Source organism: Oncorhynchus kisutch, linkage group LG2 (genome assembly GCF_002021735.2).
Source record: "Oncorhynchus kisutch isolate 150728-3 linkage group LG2, Okis_V2, whole genome shotgun sequence".
Classification (NCBI taxonomy): Eukaryota; Metazoa; Chordata; class Actinopteri; order Salmoniformes; family Salmonidae; genus Oncorhynchus; species Oncorhynchus kisutch.
Genome location: NC_034175.2, coordinates 37,077,511 through 37,099,160, shown reverse-complemented (window position 1 = coordinate 37,099,160; position 21,650 = coordinate 37,077,511). Strand labels below are relative to the sequence as shown.

The 21,650-nt window shown below is 42.1% G+C and overlaps 1 protein-coding gene across 2 annotated transcripts in view; it reads right to left on the bottom strand.

Moving 5' to 3' along the window:
• Positions 1–21,650, bottom strand: part of LOC109902340 (nck-associated protein 5) — a 125,641-nt gene that overhangs the window by 26,676 nt on the left and 77,315 nt on the right. For both annotated transcript variants that reach the window (XM_031793805.1, XM_031793809.1), the window contains exons 8-11: positions 9,592–9,765; positions 6,511–9,434; positions 5,800–5,917; positions 934–1,015 (exon numbers count right to left, since the gene is read on the bottom strand). In XM_031793805.1, the coding sequence (XP_031649665.1) occupies positions 934–1,015; positions 5,800–5,917; positions 6,511–9,434; positions 9,592–9,765 (3,298 nt within the window). The remainder of the gene's footprint in view (positions 1–933; positions 1,016–5,799; positions 5,918–6,510; positions 9,435–9,591; positions 9,766–21,650) is intronic.

Sequence of the window (21,650 nt, the reverse complement as noted above, 5' to 3'; positions counted from 1 at the left end):
GGCCTAATGAATTTCATTAAATTGACGGATTTCCTTATGAACTGTAACTCAGTAGAATCTTTGAAATTGTTGCATGTTGTTTATTTTTTTGTTCAGTGAAATATAAGGGTTGTTTTCCTTTGTTTGACTAAATGCATTTTTGACATGCTAATTTTACAGTTGGCTTTGGCAGACCTATTTAACTAGTAAATGATTCAAATATCCAAATGTTTAACCATAGGTCAGCATATTGTCCTTAAATGTTCAAATTGCTAAAATATACTGAGTGACTTTTAGACCTCCACTCACTTGGAAGTTACTGCTTAGACTCACGCAGAGTTGAAACACTTAATTTTAGCATGCTTTGCTGTCACTTTGATCCTATCTAAATAATCCTTAATGAGAGAAAGACCGAACACGCTGTGCTTCAGTATTTCTCTGTGAAGTTAAATGCATAAAAGTTAACGTTAACTCTGAGTGAGGGGGTGTCACGTACAGTGAAAACAGTGTTTGCTCTCAACCTTGCTCTTTCAACTGCGATTCCATCCCTTTCACTTTGGTTCATAGGTTAAAATGACATGACAGAAAAGAGGTCAGGGGGCTAGGAAGGAAATCTGCTAGCATTACCAGTGCTTGAGCAATTCAAAAGGTTGAAAGATTTTAATGTATTCAGGACCAGGTTTGAAGCATAGGATTTGTAATTAGAATACTCATGTCATAGGATCTCTATCGTTTGAAGATCACTGCATAGGGTCAAAGCAGAGGGTAAAATGGTCCTTGACTGATGGAGAGTGCACTTGTGTAGATCTGGATAGGATTTTAGAGTGGAGTTACTACCATAAAACACCTACCCAATTCTTACAAATCTACATGAAGTTGCTATGAGCAAGGGGTTCATTTTTGACGTGGCCCATCTATCAAGTACAATATAAATAGTTTTGTTAATACCCTTACCGATAAAGTGATCTTCACTGGGGCTCTTCAAAGCAACTCTGTTGTCATTATCAGTCCTGAGGTTCATCCTCTGTATCTTTGTCTGTTTGTGGAAGCAAGAAGAAAACATAATTATACATGTACAGAATAGGGGACTAAATTGGGATATGTGAATTGTAAAGCAACAGAAGAGTTGTCTGTACTTGTGATTACATGTTTTATATTTAATTTGTGGTGGCAATCTATCATCACGGTTTGAATCTATGATTATAAAGTGGTATGAATATATTCCTTAAAAGGCATAAAGGGTCCCCAATCCTCTATGTTAAGACATGATTTCAGTTCTTTGTGAACCAGCAAGAAGACCATTTAGCCAGTTGGCAACTTAACAGAATTGACTTATTTTCACCCCTGGTAATGTAATTGAACAGAGTAGGTCTTAAGTTTGGGGGAAAATCTCTGATAGGCCTATAACAAACTCGAATTCAATTGCCATTTTAGCTGTCAAGACTATCTGATCATTTATCCATGCAACAGGTAAATAATATGTATCTGAATCAAATCAGGACAATGATGGACTTTCACTTAAAATATTTCAAAGCAATGTTCATTCTAATGATCACTCTATTTTCAAGACTGCTTGTGAATGTTTGTACAAATTGAAATAGTCCATAGTATCTACATTGAACATTTTTTTTTTTTAAACAACATGCAACAATTTCAAAGATTTTACTGAGTTCCAGTCAATTGAAATAAATTGATTTAGGCCATAATCTATTTTGCCTCATGTAGTGCGACACATCTCCTTCACATAGACTTGATTAGGGTGTTGATTTTGGCCTATGGAATGTTGTTCTTCAATTGCTGTATATTGTCAGGAACTGGAACACTTTTTCGTACACGTTGATCCAGAGCATCCCAAACAGGCTTAACGGGTGACATGTCTGGTGAGTATGCAGGCCATGGAAGAACTGGGACATTTTCAGCTTGAGGAATTGTGTACAGATCCTTTTATTTTACCTTTATTTAACTAGGCAAGTCAGTTAAGAACAAATTCTTATTTTCAATGACGGCCTAGGAACAGTGGGTAAACTGCCTGTTCAGGGGCAGAATGACAGATTTGTACCTTGTCAGCTCGGGGATTTAACCTTCCGGTTACTAGTCCAACGCTCTAACCACTAGGCTACCCTGCCACCTGTGCATTATCATGCTGAAACGTAATATGCCACACCTCTCAGGTGGATGGATTATCTTGGCAAAGGAGAAATGCTCACTAACAGGGATGCAAACAAATGTGTGCACAGAAGGTGAAAGAAATAATATTTTTGTGGGTATGGAAAATTTCAGGGATCTTTTATTTCAGCTGATGACACTTTACATGATGTGTTTCTATTTCTTCTTAAGTGTAGATTAAATATCTCCAGTATCTCATCCATGTTTGTGATCATGTGTGAATGTGTTGGAGTGATCCATACCACAGGAGATAAAATCAAATGTTATTTGATTACATACAAGCCCTTAACCAACAATGCAGTTTTAAGAAAAATAAGATTTAAGAAAAATATTTACTAAATAATTAAATAACAATAACGAGGCAATATACAGGGGGTGCCGGTACCGAGTCAATGTGTGGGTGTACAGGTTAGTTGAGGTTATTGAGGTAATATGTACATGTAGGTAGGGGTAAAGTGACTATGCATATATAATAAATAGCAAGTAGCAGCAGTGTAAAAAAAAGGGGCTGATGGGTCAATGCAAATAGTCAGGACAGCCATTTGATTAGCTAATCAGCAGTCTTATGGCTTGGGGGTAGAAGCTGTTAAGAAGAATTTTCGACGTAGACTTTTCGCTCTGGTACTGTTTGCAGTGCGGTATCAGAGAGAACAGTGTATGACTAGGGTGGCTGGAGTCTTTGGCAATTTTTATGGACTTTATCTGACAAAGCATGGTATAGGTCTTGGATGGCAGGAAGCTTGGCCCCAGTGATGTACTGGGCAGTACGCTTAAGGTCAGAGGCCGAGCAGTTGCCATACCAGGCGGTGATGCAACCAGTCAGGATGCTCTCGATGGTGCAGCTGTAGAACTTTTTGAGGATCTGAGGACCCATGCCAAATATTTTCAGTCTCCTGAGGGGGAATAGGCGTTTTCGTGTTGGTGTGTTTGCACCATGTTAGTTTGTTGGTGATGTGGACACCAAGGAACTTGAAGCTCTCAACCTGCTCCACTACAGCCCCGTCAATGAGAATGGGGGAATGCTCGGCCCTCCTTTTCCTGTAGTCCACAATCATCCTCTTTGTCTTGATCACGTTGAGGGAGAGGTTGTTGTCCTGGCACCAGACTGTCAGGTCTCTGACCTCCTCCCTATAGGCTGTCTCATCCTTATCGGTTATCGAACCTACCACCATGTGTTGTTGGCAAACTTAATGATGGTGTTGGAGTCATGCTTGGCCATGCAATCATGGTTGAACAGGGAGTAGAGGAGGGGACTAAGCAAGGGTCCGACGTGTTGAGGATCAGCATAGAAGTCATTTAGCTCGTCTGGTAGGCTTGTGTCAGTTGGCAGCTCGCGGCTGGGCTTCCCTTTGTAGTCCGTAATAGTTTGCAAGCCCTGCCACATCTGACGAGCGTCGAAGTCTTTGTAGTGGGATTCAAGCTTAGTCCTGTACTGACACTTTGCCTGTTTGATGTTTCATCTGAGGGCATAGCAGGATTTCTTATAAGCATCCAGGTTAGAGTCCTGCTCCTTGAAAGCGGCAGCTTTACCCTTTAGCTCAGTGCGGATGTTGCCTGTAATCCATGGCTTCTGGTTGAGGTATGTACGTATGGTCACTGTGGGAACAATGTCATAGACTTATTGATGAAGCCGGTGACTGATGTGGTATACTCCTCAATGCCATCGGATGAGCCCTGGAACATATTCCAATCTGTTCAAGCAAATCAGTCCTGTAGCTTAGCATCTGTTTCATCTGACCACGTCTGTATTGAACGAGTCACTGGTACTTCTTGCTTTAGTTTTTGCTTGTAAGCAGGAATCAGGAGGATAGAATTATGGTCACATTTGCCAAATGAGGGGCGAGGGAGAGCTTTGTGTGTGGAGTAAAGGTGGTCTAGTTGCACATGTAACATGCTGGTAGAAATGAGGTAAAACAGATTCACATTTCCCTGCATTAAAGTCCCTGGCCATTAGGAGCGCCGCCTCTGGATGAGCATTTTCTTGTTTACTTATGGCTTTACACAGCTCGTTGAGTGCGGTCTTAGTGCCAGCATCAGTTTGTGGTGGTAAATAAACAGCTATGAAAAATATAGGTGAAAACTCTCTTGGTAAATAGTGTGGTCTACAGCTTATCATGAGATTCTCTACCTCAGGTGAGCAAAACCTTGAGACTTCCTTGATATTAGATTTTTGCACACCAGCTGTTATTGACAAATAGACAGACAGCCACCCCTTGTCTTACCGGAGGCAGCTGTTCTATCTTGCTGACGCACGGAAAAACCAGCCAACTGTCGTTATCCATGCTGTCGAAACATAAGATATTACAGCTTTTAATGTCCTGTTGGTAACATCGTCTTGAACGGAGGTCATCCAGTGTATTCTCCAATGATTGCAAGTTGGCCAATCGGACGGATAGTAGAGGCGGATTACCCACTCGCCGACAAATTCTCACAAGGCACCTTGACCTGCATCACCGTCTTTTCGGGATTTTGGCCTGTCCAGTATCTGGAGTAAATCCTTCGCTTCCGACTCAATAAGGAAAAAATCTTTGTCCAGTTCGAGGTGAGCAATCGCTGTTCTGATATCCAGAAGCTCTTTTCAGTCATCAGAGACGGTGGCAGAAACATTATGTACAAAATAAGTTACAAACAATGCGAAAAATCACACAAAATAGCACGATTGGTTAGGAGCCCGAAAAAACGTCAGCCATCTCCTCCGGTGCCATTCTTATTTAATTAGGTAAACAGCTGGCACCTTAATTTGGGAGGACGGGCTCCTGGTAATGGCTGGAGCAGAATAGGTGGAATGGTATCAAACACATCATTCCAGCGATTATTATGAGCCCTCCTCCCCTCAGCGATCTACACTGATCCATACTAAACATATGAAGGGTTTGTTCCGGTTATCTATGTTTCTTTGGTGTTTATTTATTTGTAAGTCTTTGTTGCAATTTTCTCTCTCCATTCTTGTCTTTCTTGTCTCTCACCCTAACTCCATATCCATCTGATCTGCCACATTTATTCCTGGGTCCTTTATATTCTTCTCATATTTTCCTTTCTTTCTTTCTTTCTTTCTTTCTTTCTTTCTTTCTTTCTTTCTTTCTTTCTTTCTTTCTTTTTGTCACCCACCCCTTTTCCCTTTGTACTAATCTCACATCTCTGTTTTTCCCATAGATGGGACCTTGCTAGGTCAGTTTTGATCATACAGTCTTTCGTAGCTCCACTTCCTTCCTGTACAGATTATGGTATTACACAGAAATACTTCCTTTCAGAAAGTGTGTCTTCTAGTGCTTAGGGTAGAGGTAGTAATATACACGTCTTCCAGAAAAACAGACAGGTTGAAATGGACTGGCACTGTTAAATGTATAATTCACTTATCTGACTTGAGGTCCATACAAATGGGTGTTGACACAAATTGTCATAAACAGAAATATTGTTTCCTATATTTGGCCTTTCAGAGACATTATGCATGCATACCCCATAATTTAATCATTAGACATGAAATGGACACATTGTAGAGTTATGGTCAATACATTTCCCAGTCAATTCAGGAATTGGACATAGAATTTGTATGGGAAAATGCCCATAAGGTTAATTCTAATTTCAAATTCTATTTAATCCCCATGTTGACTGAAATCGACATAAAATCCTTATGTCGTGTATAATTGAATGTACCTTTGTGTCCCCACTGATGGCGGTTTGTCCTTGTATGTTGCTGTTACCTGGGGCTCCCAGGGAGGCCATCGAAAGGCAGACGAGCAATGTATCTTGGGAGTCTCTTTTCCCAACCGAGCTGAAAGAAAACAGGTTTTCACGCTACCACTATAATCTGCGAGTCTTTCATACTGACTCAACATGCCCAGGGTGTTTCAGATAATAAATGATACTGTGAAGCCACTGCCTACCTTGCTGTGCTATATGGGTCTGAAAGATGTCTGAACTGGTCTCTGGACTTAGTGGAGTGATACATGTGTCTAAGAGTGCTTGATAGAAATGGCTTAGGCTATCTGGGGCAGTAAATCACCTCATGGAAAGATATGAAGAGATCTGTTTGATGATTCAGTCAAGTTGTGATTGTTCAGTGTCCATGAGGTATGACTCAAAATTATAGACCTCAGTAGTTTTAAGCAGAGATACTGATGTTGAATTTAATTGATTTCAATCATTACTGAAAACAATATCAAAAATCGACTTTAAGTGGAAATTAACAGTAAATTTCGGCCTTTGTGGTAAATATGACCAATGCATTACATTAAAGCAAGGTTATTTTTGTAATGAATAAGAAGTTACATTGTCTTGAAGCCTCTCATAAACATTATTTTCCCAGCAGTAAAATGGTGAACATGACTTCTCAGCTACCCCACCTAAACATTATTAAAGCTTTACCCATCCATTTGATGACCTTCACTTTTCTTCCTTTCCTTCTTTTTGTCGAACTTTGCCTGCTTCCCACCCAAGAGAGATCCAAGCTTAGGTTCCTTCCTCTCCTCTTTTCCCCTTGGAGAATCTCCTTTTTTACCAATCAGAGCAGGGAGCTTGCTCTTGCGGAATCCAAACCAGTTTGACAGTGAACCGGATTTCTGCTTAGTTTCAGTTGTCTTCTCCTTCTGCTGAGATTTCTGCAAATTCTCCTCAATTCCCATCATGACCTTCTCCTCGATGGTGGAGATGTTTGACTGTCTCTCTGGTTCCCCATGGATACGTTCATAGAAGGTGCTAGGAGACTGTTTCTCAGTCCGGAGATGTGAACATGAGTTTACTCTCTGGTGTTTGAGACCAAATCGATCACTGGAGGCCTCCAGATGCAGAGGTATTGGCAAGTCTTCCTCAATCATGAAATTGTTGTGGGATTTGTTCCTTGGACAATTGTAGCTATTGGAGCAACTCATACTACTCCGGAATACATCACCAAGAGAATTCAAAGAGCTTCCTGAGTTAGTTTTGATGTGATTACAGACATTTCCAGACCTGCTGATGTTTGGTCTGTCCATATAGCGTGCGCCGAAGCTTTGACTGCGAGCCTTTGCTCCATTCATGCCCATAACCGGGTGGAGAGGAGGTCGGGTCGAGACTGAGACCGAGCGCTTGAATAGCCAGCTCTCTTCATCAAATCCCCAGTCCAAAGTTACACCATTCTCTGCCACTGGTGGGAGTGCAGCCTCCTCTAGTGAGCTACAGTGGCTCTCAAGCTTTCTCCTGGCTTTGGCCTTGGCTACAGCTGCATTGACACAGTGCATCATTGGACGTCTGTACGTGTCCTGGTTGAAGGTGTCAAAAGTCTGCACTCCCTTTATAGCAGTGATAACTGCAAAGTTGTTGTCCAGCTTTGGGGTTGTCTCATTGGTTTTGGAGCCAACAGGAAGGGATGCATTTACTGCCCTGGTCACAGAATGTTGAGAGATACTAACTATGTCATGGCAAAGTAGAGACGCTGAGGCCTGAGGTAAGAGCTCTGTACTTTGTGGCTCACCATTGCCTTGCTGGGACACAGGTGAGCTGTCCTGATTTTGCAACACAAAGGGAACACTATTTTCCTGATGGGAGGCTTGTGCCACAGTCCTGTTCATTGAGGATTGGGAAGAGTCTGTTTCCTTGGATTCTTGAAGAGTGGTCGAAGTTGGTAAAGGATGGTAGACTTTGGCAGGGACCCATTTTGGTGGCTTTTTCACCTCAATACCCATTTTGGGAGCCATATGATGAGTGTCTTGCATTTTGTTGGGGGCTAGAGGTTGCATTTGTAAAACAGATGACTGATGACTTGACGGAGGTTTGGTGCTACGGGCAGTTGCCTTTACTGTGCTAGAGGTTTGGAGCATAACCACAGGCTTATGCGCCTGAGGTAAGGAGCCATAACCAGGTCGAATAAGTAGGGAGGTGGTCCAACCTGGTGGGAGTGGAGGTGAAGGAGACCTGATATCACTGCGAGAGGAATCCGAGTGCTGGTCTTGCTGCCTCTGTTTAAGTGGAGAGCAAGCTGAATTGTTGGAGTTGGGGCCTTTTACCCCACAGTCGTTTCTTGATGGGAGTTTGGAAACTGGTTGGGATACTTTAGATGTGCTCTTGGGGCAATCATTCAGCACAGGTGGCTCAAATACTTTGACCAGTTTCTGAGGGGAGGAAGAAGGGGAGCCATGTACTGTATTCTCAAGGGGCCCTGAAGTTCTTGCCCCACTAGCAGTCTCACCTTTCTCAGTCATTTGTACTGATGCCTTAGCTGGACCTGGTGCCTTGCTGAGGTTAATCTTTGTGCGAGGGCCACTGGGCCCAGGGGGGTTTGAGCGGTTCTTGGCCCTTTGATTGACTTTGATAAGTTTCTGACGTAGGGGCTGGTGTAGCTTGGCCTGGTCTGGACCTCCATCTGCACTCTTGTGTCGGAGGATAAAGGCCTTCCTTGCTGAGTCGCAAGCCGTAGGCTTTGTTTTCCTCTGTCGGGACTGCAAAATGGTGTAGTCCTTGGTATCAACTCCACCCTGGCTGCTCGGCTCTCTGTACTGCTTCGTATCCATGGAAGCACTGCGCTGTCTGGCCTCACTAACCCAACTCAGAGCTCTGGCTGCTGCATACTGAATGGGTAGGCTCACTTCCCTAGCCCGTGCCTCTAGATGTTTGACCGTAACTTTGTTTTGTGGCTGTTTAACGCTCTCTGACCTCAAATTGTAACTATGTCTTGTAGTTTCTACTAGCTTGTCTTTTTCTATCCAGTTTTTATTTTGAAGTCCACTCATAAAGTTAGGGCTCTCCGTTGGGCTGAGTCCAGGCTTCAGTGTGGGACCCTCGAGCAAGAAGACATCTTTGATAGGTGAGAAGGAGTTGCTGGGAATTACGAGTCTTACAGGCTCCTCTTGGGAGTTGTAGACCGTAGAGCTCTTTCCCCCTTCTGCCGTTCCCAATTCAGACGCAGGCTCTCCTTCCAGATGGAGAGTCTCTTTAATGGGTTGGGCGCAGGACTCCCTGGCTTGTGATTGAGGCAATTCATCCTCTGCATCGTCTGAGTCAGAGATTAAGGTACTGACTCCTGCTCCTGGCTTAAAATAATTTCCCTTTGCCAATGCCAATTTAGGCACTACCCCGTGGGGCCCACCCTTAACCCCTAAAGAGTATATGCCCTCATTGGAGGTCATGCAGTCCTTGAAATGTGACGTGGAGGCGAGTGAAGATGTCTCCTTGGGAGCTGGGCTGCGCATTTGGAGCCTCTTCAGGCCTTTCAGAATGTGGCCCTCCTTCCAATTTAGATCGGGCTGCTCTGCTGGGACAGACCGATTGCTGGACTCTGACCCTGCGCTCATCCTCTTCTCCCGGCTTATCACAGACTGTGACAAAAGAGAAAGACATTTTAGTTGTCAACAACAACAAAAACTAAAGACATTGGAATTACTTGATGAACGTTGAGGATACATTCTACATAGTAATTTATAAAAAATTACTTTCCTTAACGCAATTCGTTTGAGTTCAGACTGGGAGACTCACCTGCATGGAGGAGCGACGTCCTTCTGCCCAAGTATGTGAGCCACTGGAGTACTCAGTAGATGCACTGGATAATGAGGCCTCACTGCCACTGCAGCTACTGCGTGGACAGGTTAGACTAAGCAGGCTGGGCCACCTCCCTGCAGGAACACTTGCCTTCCCATTCCGCTGGACTTCCTGGAAAATAAGGAGTGTGTTCAGAAATTCAGTTCAAACTTTATTGTCCCCGCACTGAAATTCAAAAGATAGACATGGAAGTGAAGCATCAGCAGAGAGAAGTGACTTTAATGAAAATAAAGGTTTATTTTGATACGATTTTGGTAGAAAGCCCATCTTCAGAGCAATTTTTTTTTATCCTATAGTTTTACCAAATAGGTTAAGCAGTTCCCGATTAACATAAAAATGCACTACTGAATACATCACTGTCCCTTTCCATCCAAAGGCTAATTAAGGATAGGTATGACATTCTCCACTCCACTTGTCACAGAAATCTCACTCTACAATGCAGGCATTCACTATTCTCTGTGCATGCAGACAATCTTTGTTTTGTCTCGATTATGTATTGTTGGACACATGGTCAACAGTCAGAAACTAAGGCCGAGATTCAATCCAATGTGCATTACAGCACAGGGCACTATAACAGACTTTTAGAGCTAATTTCCCATTTAGCTGACATGTGCAGAGTTTTTGATGAATGTAATCTATGTGGACATCAGCGAAAATGCTGTTGAAAGATGCATTGACGACTCTATAGTGCCCTCTGCTATAACACACATTGGATTGTATCCCAGTTTCGGAACGCTTTACAATCTGTGGTCTCAGTGCCAAGACAAAGATGTACAATACACTGAGCCTGAAGACCCTTGGGTTTTTGGAATTCTATCATATCTCAAAAGTGAATGCATAATAAATGACAAATGTCAGATGAGTAATAATGTTGTTTAGCGTGAGTCTACAGGATGGACAGTGATTGATAATCACGCAGTGGTCTATGACTCTGCCTCATTCCTCCTCTCTTAACTTCTCTCTCTGGCTGGAACCATGGGACGTCGTTTCCAAAAGGAAAATGCTTTATCTAACTTTCAATCACATAGCCTGTGAGCAAAGAGAGAATGTGTTTATTCCCAGAATGGTAGGTCTACTTGGCCAACCCTCAGCCACACTTGATGGATGAGGCCAAGAAGATCATCAAGGACCTCAGCCACCCGAGTTACGTTCTGTTCACTCTGCTACCATCTAGCAGACAGAGACAGAACAGGTGCATCAAACCCAGTACCAAGAGACTGAAAAACAACTTCTATCTCCAGGCAATCAGACTGTTGAACACCCATCACGTCATCTCCTGTAGTAAGAGACACAGATAGACACCTCAAACACACAGACTCCAGTACTCACATATCTACTTACACACGCATAAGCCCATACTCACAAACACACACATATACTGTACACTACCGGTCAAAAATTTTAGGACACCTACTCATTCAAGGGTTTTTCATTATTTGGACTATTTTCTACATTGTAGAACTATAGGGAAGACATCAAAACTATGAAATAACACATATGGAATCATGTACTAACCAAAAACAACAACAAATATTTAAATAGCCTCCCCTTTTTCCTTGATGACAGCTTTGCAAACTCTTGGCATTTTCTCAACCAGTTTCACATGAAATGCTTTTCCAACCATCTTGAAGGAGTTTTCACATATGCTGAGCACTTTTTGGCTGCTTTTCCTTCACTCTGCGGTCCAACTCATCCCGAACCATCTCAATTCGGTTGAGGTCGGGGGATTGTGGAGGCAGGTCATCTGATGCAGCACTCCATCACTCTCCTTCTTGGTAAAATAGCCTTTCCACAGCCTGGAGGTGTGTTGGGTCATTGTCCTGTTGAAAAACAAATGATTGTCCCACTAAGCCCATAACCAGATTTGATGGTGTATTGCTGCAGAATGCTGTGGTAGCCATGCTGGTTAAGTGTACCTTGAATTCTAAATTAATTATAGACAGTGTCACCAGCAAAGCACCACCACACCATCACACCTCCTTCTCCATGCTTTACGGTGGCAAATACACATGCGGAGATTATTCATTCACCCACATCGCATCTCACAAAGACACGGCAGTTGGACCCAAAAGCCAATTTGGACTCCAGATCAAAGGACACATTTCCAAAGGTCTAATGTCCATTGCTCGTGTTTCTTGACCCAAGCAAGTATCTTCTTCTTATTGGTGTCCTTTAGTAGTGGTTTCTTTGCAGCAATTTGACCATGAATGCCTGATTGACACAGTCTCCTCTGAACAGTTGATGTTGAGATGTGTCTGTTACTTGAACTCTGTGAAGCATTTATTTGGAATGCAATTTCTGAGGCTGGTAACGCTAATGAACTCTGGGTCTTCCTTTCCTGTGGTGGTCCTCATGGGAGCCAGTTTCATCATAGCGCTTGATGGTTTTTGCGACTGCACTTGAAGAAACTTTCAAAGTTCTTGAAATGTTCCTTATTGACTGACCTTCATGTCTTAAAGTAATAATGGACTGTAGTTTCTCTTTGCTTATTTGAGCTGTTCTTGCCGTAATATGGACTTGGTCTTTTACCAAATAGGGCGATCTTCTGTATACCCCCCTACCTTGTTACAACGCAACTGATTGGCTCAAATGCATTACGAAGGAAAGAAATTCCACAAATGATCTTTTAACAAGGCACACCTGTAATTTAAATGCATTCCAGGTGACTATCTCATGAAGCTGGTTGAGAGAATGCCAAGAGTGTGCAAAGCTGTCATCAAGGTCAAAAGGTGGCTATTTAAAGGATTTTGATGTAACACTTTTTTGGTTACTACATGATTCCATATGTGTTATTTTATAGTTTTGATGTCTTCACAATTATTCTACAATGTAGAAAATAGTCAAAATAAAGAAAAACCCTTGAATGAGTAGGTGTTCTAAAACTTTTGACTGGTAGTGTATACACACACTCACACTCATACACACGCTGCTGTCCCATGTATATAGAGACATTAATTAAACACGGGATCGTTTATTTTATAATGTTTTTCACACTGTGTATTCATTTAGTTTTTTTTTTTTTAACATAGCTCATTCTAATACATCTACTACTGTGCATCACATTTTGTTATACTGTTTATTGACACTGAATTCTCAACATAGCTCATTGGTATACATATCATTCTTAATTTGGTGTATATACGCATAGTTTGCATTTGGATTACAGATAAAGTGTACATGTGGCTAACTGTAAATAAGTAATCATTTCACTGTAAGGTCTATCTATACCTGTTGTATCCGGCACATGTGACGAATAATATTTGATTTGATTTGAACTGGCTTAGTTCCCGATTTCTTGTTTCTATCTTTTGTTGTACTTGTTTGACATTTTTGCGGCACTGTTAGGAGCTAGTAACACAAGCATTTCACTATAACATCTGCTAAACTGTGTAAGAGACCAACAAACTTTGATTTAAACTTTAAGGAAAATACCACTCAAGAACTATATTTTGGCATTTGTTTCATTATTCCACTGTTGATACAGTCCCAAAATGTTTTGCATGTCAGCAAGCAAGTTTTCAAGATAAAGAACTTTCAAATGCATCATACCGAGACACTTTCTGTATTTTGAAAGTTCTATATAATGTAAACTTGATTGCTGACATGCAAAACATTTTGAAAGACGGAAAGTATTAGGTGTGCTGTGACCCCTTTTTAAATAGCATTGATCCCTAACAGGGCTGCCATTGCCAGCGTTCGCTCAAAGTCATTAGTGTCATCTGTTAGCAATAATTAATGTGAATAGAAAATAATTGCATCAGGGAGCTGGGGACTGGGCCGATTTAGTCCATTCATTGATATTCACCTAGTATTTGGTGATCTGCTCTATACTTTATTTCACAAGCGCTGCGGGAGAATGCCAAACAAAAGCACGTTCAAGTGGATTAATCTGCAAGCTAATTACCGCTGGCAACTCCAAGAGTTTCTCAGAGATTTGACATCACCGATACAGTAAAACAAAAACATTCCATGTACAGCAGCGATTACGAGTCAAGGGCGACTTCGGTTCCAGTGCTGGGAGAATTTTTCCTGCTTTCATATCTGAATGACTTTAAGAGAATTTGAAAGCAGGCGATACTGTACAATAACTAAAATGTTCTTTTATTTGCCATTAAGATTCATTTTGAATGTGAAATAAAAGCTGGGTATAACCAATGTCACCTTGATTGCATCAACACACTTACAATATTGACCTTTATCACAGAACAAAAATTCTGACAAAATTCAAAGAAAGGCCTTTGAATGTGCTGAGAAAACACAGATATGATATGTATACAGCCAGTACTTGTCAACGTGAAGACAGAAAATAGGATGCTGCATATTTCAGGATGTCGAATGAGTCCATATCTGGCCGTAGGACATGTCCATATATGATATTCGAAAGTAATGAAATCAAATCAAATCAAATGTTATTAGTCACAAGTGCCCGAATACAACAGTTGTAGACCTTACAGTGAAATGCTTACTTATGAGCCCCTAACCAACAATGCAGTTAAAAAAAATGAATAGGGATAAGAAATAAAAGTAACAAGTAATTAAAGAGCAGCAGTAAAATAACAATAGCGAGACTATGTACAGAGGGGTACCGGCAAAGAGTCCATGTGCGAAGGCACCGGTTAAACGATGTAATGAGGTAATATGTACATGTAGGTAGACTTATTAAAGTGACTATGCATAGATGATAACAGCAGTGTAAAAGACAGGGGGAGGGGGTTAATGCAAATAGTCTGGGTAGCCATTTGATTAGATGTTCAGGAGTCTTTTTGGCTTGGGAGGTAGAAGCTGTTTAGAAGCCTCTTGGATCGCGACGGGAACCGCTTGACGTAAGGTAGCAGAGAGAACAATCCCAATATCATATATGTCTAAAAGACACACATAAGATTCAGAATTGGCTGGGATAAGATGCATCTCCACAAATCTCCAAATATGCATTAGAAAGGGTCTGAAAAAGGTTATGTAAAGATGAAGCCTTTTCACCCCCTCCCCCTCTTTTCTTCCTCATCTCTCCTCTTTCCTCTCGGGTTGCTGAACACCATGGCTTGCAGTCCATGCAGTAATTAGGCTGTACTGCTGTTCACATTCCATTTTCACATGAGACAGAGACACGGGGAAACCAGCACAATAGACCAAGCTTGGTCTGGGCCCATGCAGCGTTACGTAACCCTGAGGGAAAGAATCTCCTGTGTGCCTCTATGTGACTACCGCTCCACAGTTACTACTACGTGTGGTGTACATCTGGTTCATTGATAGAAATAAAGTACCACTAGCTAAGAAGGTTTTTAGGAAACTCACTCCAGGTCAGTGTGAGGACATGGTATTCATTTCAAAGACTTTCACTTTCCTTTGTGTTGTTAATATTGAATGTTTCTGGGCCTTATTACTTGGTTAGTAACATTGCCATGATGGCACTATTCATATTTGTGTGTCTGTCCAGGAATTGGTTAAATCTATAATATGTGCATGTCTGCTTTGGCTATTTAGGGAATTTCCAGTTATGGTGATAACCCCGACACGTAAAATTGCTAAACAATACCACAATACCACAAATGTCTATTATCTATCCTGTTGCCTAGTCACTTTAAGCCAGTACATGTCCAGGCCCGTCTGAAGTTTGCTAGAGAGCATTTGGATGATCCAGAAGAAGATTGGGAGAAGGTCATATGGTCAGATGAAACCAAAATATAAAAACTCAACCTGTCATGTTTGGAGGACAAAGAATGCTGAGTTGCATCCAAAGAACACCATACCCACTGTGAAGCATGGGGGTGGAAACATCATGCTTTGGGGCTGTTTTTCTGCAAAGGGACCAGGACGACTGATCCGTGTAAAGGAAAGAATGAATGGGGCCATGTATCGTGAGATTTTGAGTGAAAACCTCCTTCCATCAGCAAGGGCATTGAAGATGAAACGTGGCTGGGTCTTTCAGCATGACAATGATCCCAAACACACCGCCCGGGCAACGAAGGAGTGGCTTCGTAAGAAGCATTTCAAGGTCCTAGAGTGGCCTAGCCAGTCTCCAGATCTCAACCCCATAGAAAATCTTTGGAGGGAGTTGAAAGTCTGTGTTGCCCAGCAACAGCCCCAAAACATCACTGCTCTAGAGGAGATCTGCATGGAGGAATGGGCCAAAATACCAGCAACAGTGTATGAAAACCTTGTGAAGACTTACAGAAAACGTTTGACCTGGGTCATTGCCCACAAAGGATATAAAACAAAGTATTGAGATAAACTTTTGTTATTGACCAAATACTTATTTTCCACCATAATTTCCAAATAAATTCATAAAAAATCCTACAATGTGATTTTCTGGATTTTCTATGATGTAAATTACATGACTAAATACTTTTTTTGCCCCACTGTATACACAGTACCAGTCAAAAGTTTGGTATCACCTACTCATTCCAGGGTTTTTTCTTTATTTGTATTATTTTCTGCATTGTAGAATAGTAGTGAATACATGAAAACTATGAAATAACACATGTGGAGTCATGTAGTAACCAAAAAAAGGATTAAACAAATCCAAATATATTTGAGATTTGAGATTCTTCAAAGTAGCCATCCTTTGCCTTGATGTCAGCTTTGCACACTCTTGGCATTCTCTCAACCAGGTTCACCTGGAATGCAGTCTTGAAGGAGTTCCCACATATGCTGAGCACTTCTTCGCTCCTTTTCCTTCACTCTGCAGTCCAACTCATCCCAAACCATCTTAACTGGGTTGAGGTCGGGTGATTGTGGAGGCCAGGTCATCTGATGCAGCACTCAATCACTCTCCTTCTTAGTCAAATATCCCTGGAGCTGTGTTAGTCTGGGTCATAGTCCTGTTGAAAAACAAATGAAAGTCCCACTAAACGCAAACCAGATGGCATGGTGTATCACTGCAGTATGCTGTGGTAGCCATGCTGGTTAAGTGTGCCTTGAATTCGAAATAAATCACAGACAATGTCACCAGCAAAGCACCTCCACACCATCACACCTCTTCCTCCTTGCTTCACAGTGGGAACCACACTTGCCGCGATCATCCATTCACCTACTCTGCGTCTCACAAAGACACGTCGGTTGGAACGGAAAATCTCAAATTTGGACTCATCAGACCAAAGGACAGATTTCCACCTTTCTAAAATCCATTGCTTGTGTTTCTTGGCCCAAGCAAGTATCTTCTTCTTATTGGTGTCCTTCAGTAGTAGTTTCTTTGCTGCAGTTCGACCATGAAGGCCTGATTAATGCAGTCTCCTCTAAACAGTTGATGTTGAGATGTGAAGCCTTTATTTGTGATGCAATTTCTAAGGCTGGTAACTCTAATAAACCTATCCTCTGCACAGATGTAACTCTGTGTCTTTCTTTCCTGTGGCAGATCTCATGGGAGCCGGTTTCATCATAGCGCTTGATGGTTTTGGGCGACTGCACTTGAAGAAACTTCCAAAGTTCTTGAAATTTTCCGTATTGACTGACCTTCATGTCTTGAAGTAATAATGGACTGTCGCTTCTCTTTGCTTATTTGAGCTGTTCTTACAATAATATGGCTATCTTCTTTATTAACACCCCTATCTTGTCACAACACAACTGATTGGCTGAAACGCATTAAGAAGGAAAGAAATTCCACAAATTAACTTTTAACAACGCACACCTGTTAATTAAAATGCATTCCAGGTTTCTACCTCATGAAGCTGATTGAGAGAATGCCAAGATTGTGCAAAGTTGTCATCAAGGCAAAGAGTGGCTACTTTGAAGAATCTCAAATATAAAATATATGTTGATTTGTTTCACACTTTTTTGGTTACTATATGATTCTGTATGTGTTATTTCATAGTTGTGATGTCTTCACTATTATTCTACAATGTAGAAAATAGTAAAATAAAGAAAAACTCTTGAAAGAGTAGGTGTGTCCATACTTTTGACTGGTACTCTATATATTAACAACAACAACAAAAACATCCTCTCACTGTCAACTGCGTTTATGTTCAGCAAACTTAACATGTGTAAATATTTGTATGAACATAACAAGATTCAACAACTGAGACATAAACTGAACAAGTTCCACAGACATGTGACTAACAGAAATGGAATAATGTGTCCCTGAACAAAGGGGGGGGTCAATAACAAAAGTAACAGTCAGTATCTGGTATGGATACCAGCTGCATTAAGTACTGCAGTGAATCTCCTCCTCATGGACTGCACCAGATTTGCCAGTTCTTGCTGTGAGATGTTACCCCACTCTTCCCCCAAGGCACCTGCAAGTTCCCGGACATTTCTGGGGGGAATGGCCCTAGCCCTCACCCTCCGTTCCAACTCAATGGCATTGAGATCCAGGCTCTTCACTGGCCATGGCAGAACACTGACATTCCTGTCTTGCAGGAAATCATGCACAGAATGAGCAGTATGGCTGGTGGCAATGTCATGCTGGAGGGTCATGTCAGGATGAGCCTGCAGGAAGGGTACCACATGAGGGAGGAGGATGTCTTCCCTGTAACGCACAGCGTTGAGATTGCCTCCAATGACAACAAGCTCAGTCCGATGATGCTGCGACACACCGCCCCAGACCATGACGGACCCTCCACCTCCAAATCGATCCCGCTCCAGAATGCAGGCTTCAGTGTAACGCTCATTCCATCGACGATAAACACAAATCTGACCATCACCCCTGCTGAGACAAAACCGTGACTCGTCAGTGAAGAGCACTTCTTGCCAGTCCTGTCTGGTCCAGCGACTATGGGTTTGTGCCAATAGGCAACGTTGTTACCGGTGATGTCTGGTGAGGACCTGCCTTACAACAACCTACAACCCCTCAGTCCAGCCTCTCTCAGCCCATTGCGGATAGTTTAAGAACTGATGGCGAAATTGTGAGTTCCTGGTGTAACACGGGCAGTTGTTGTTGCCATCCTGTACCTGTCCCGCAGGTGTGATGTTCGGATGTACCGATCCTGTGCAGGTGTTGTTACATGTGGTCTGCCACTGCGAGGATGATCAGCTGTCCGTCCTGTCTCCCTATAGCTCTGTCTTAGGCGTCTCACAGTACGGACATTGCAATTTACTGCCCTGGTCACATCTGCAGTCCTCATGCCTCCTTGCAGCATGCCTAAGGCACGTTCCCGCAGATGAGCAGGGACCCTGGGCATCTTTCTTTTGTTTTTTTCAGAGTTAGTAGAAATGCCTCTTTAGTGTCCTAAGTTTTCATAACTGTGACCTTAATTTCCTACTGGCTGTAAGCTGTTAGTGTCTTAACGACTGTTCCAAAGGTGCATGTTCATTAATTGTTTCAGCATGGGAAACAGTGTTTTAACCCTTCACAATTAAGATCTGTGAAGCTCTCTCTCTCTCTCTCTCTCTCTCTCTCTATATATATATATATATATATATATATATATATATATATATATATACATATATATATATATATTATCTTTAACTCTGCATTGTTGAAAAATCTGTTATTTACGAAGCATGTTACATTTGATTTAATTTTCTTGGTAATCACAAGCTTAATTGTTTCTAAGAGCATATACCAATGTCATTAGAAAGACATGACCCATGGCCTTAGAACTGTTTCTGCATGAGCAAAAACTTCTACAGGAGCAACCATTACCATCTTACATGCTACATCTAATATGTCTCGGATATGGAACACACTTGATGTCTTATATTGAACTGAAAATAGCTAATACTTTCTAAATCACAAGGTACCGAATTTAAACCTGTTTCATTCACAGTCGCTACCTCTTGCCTTTCTTTGTTTATCTGCTTTCTTCATCTACCTCTTTTGTTCCCTCTTGTTCTATCTCTGGATCTCTGTCTGTTTATATATGTATGTACTGAATCAGCTTGAGGCTCAAGCTAAGCCGATGTCACCAATGGGTAGAGTGACTCACTCAACACTGTCAGCCAACGTTTGGAAGGGACAGGTGACACACTGAGCTCTCCCAGTGAAAGTCCTTTCAGAACACATCAAACTGACCCTGAAGATCTGAACGGAAATAACGTGTACACATCACATATCACATGATTCAGGAATCATGATCAAATAAACAGGAAATTGTTTATTCAGTCGGGAACTGTCCAATGTCATGTGGGCAGAGTAAATGTGATATTGTCATTGGAATCTAAATTGAACATGATAAAATATGTACTGTAATCCATACTGAAATCCAATGGCATATGAACGCATATGATCCACAATTTACATAATCACATCAGAAACAATGCAAATTCCCTCAATGAATAAGCTTTAATTACAAACCCTGAAATAAGATACAGTATGTGAAAATCATTTATTGATGTATATGGAAGAATAACATAAGAATTTGAGTGAAGTGTCCAGATAACAAGTTAGGATTCTGCCTAAAAGCATGAAGTCATTGCCTAAATCATTTCTATATTGTAAGGCGGTCTAGTACACCCATAGCATACTGGATAACGGCGTGTGCTGAACCAATGAATCAAGTGGGAGCATTCTCCACATTACATGCTCCTGTGAGCCATTACTAATTCATTCCAATGCTAGGGGCATCATAATGTCTTATCACAGAAACTCAAGATGCCCAGGAGGCCAGCAGTAGATTGAACTGCTTGAGAGCCTGAAATCTCACTGCAGGTCACACTCACTTCTTTTCGTTTGACAGACAAATGTTATGCGCAAATGTTATCTGCATAACTATGAGTAGATTTTAAATAAAATTATTGTTGCATGCATCACACACTCCTCACACAGTTCCGACTCCATCATCATGTTCGCTGAAGACACAACAGTAGTGCACCTGATTAGCAACAACAACGAGACAGGGAGGAGGTAGGCACTCTGACGGCGTGGTGCCTAGGTAAAAAACCTTTCCCTCAACATTAACAAAACAAATGAGCTGATTGTGGAGTTCAGGAGGAACCAGGCTGGACACACCCCCCATCCCCTTCCCCATCCCCGGTCAATAACTTCACATTCCTTGGCGTACACATCTCAAAGAAGCTGAAATGGTCTAACCACACTGACACAGTGGTGAAGAATGCACGACAGCGACTCTTCAACCTCAGGATGCAGAAGAAATTTGCCCGGTCTCCGTGGGCCTTCACTGTGTTCTACAGGAGCACCATCGAGAGCATACTGTCGGGCTGAATCACAGCCTGGTACGGCAACTCCACTGCCGCAGACCGCAAGGCGCTTCAGAGGGTTCTGCATGCTGCCAAACGCACCATTGAGTGCGCGCTGCCTGCTCTACTGGACACCTACAACACCAGGTGTCGCAGGAAGGCCAAGAACATCATCTGGGACCCCATAGCCATGCCCTGTTGTCCCCGCTTCAATCACTCAAACGTGGGCAGTACAAGAGCATCATGGCAAAAACTGGAAGACTGACCAATAGATCCTACCCTCCAATCAACAGGCTGCTAAATAGCTACATCCTCCCCCCTCCCCTCCCCTCCCCTCTGCTACTCCCCCTATGGACATTTTCATGATTTTATTTCACTTAGTACTGCATGTTGGAGCTTGGCGCCTAAGATTTTCACCGTACCCTGCAATCACACCTGCAACCCTGTACATGTGACTATTAAACACTCCAAATCTGAATCTGAATCACGACTACCATCTGTCCCAACCTTTTTTGGGGGGTTTCATCAGACACTGAAAAAAGTAAAACCAAGGGTTCCTTGGGAAATTATCGAAACACCTGGCCACCGGTTTTTGATTCAGTTGGAACTCCAGGAGTCTTCTTTCTTCTGAAAACACAAAAGGGCACTGATATCCTAACAATCCTAACTATAACACACACCATATGTGCTGTAGTGTTACGAACATCTATGATACATAGCCGTGGGAAGTAGGGGTGCTGGGGGTGCGGCAAAATGGCAGCACCCCCTGCTATTTTTCCATTGCATTATTGATATCATTTATAATGGGATTGGGGTAGGGTAGGGTAGATGAAGATTTTTTATTTTTTATTATTCAAATTGTAGACTACAACCAATCATTGACAATGCATTACCACAAGGTTGAAAGTTTCCTGTTCATTCTT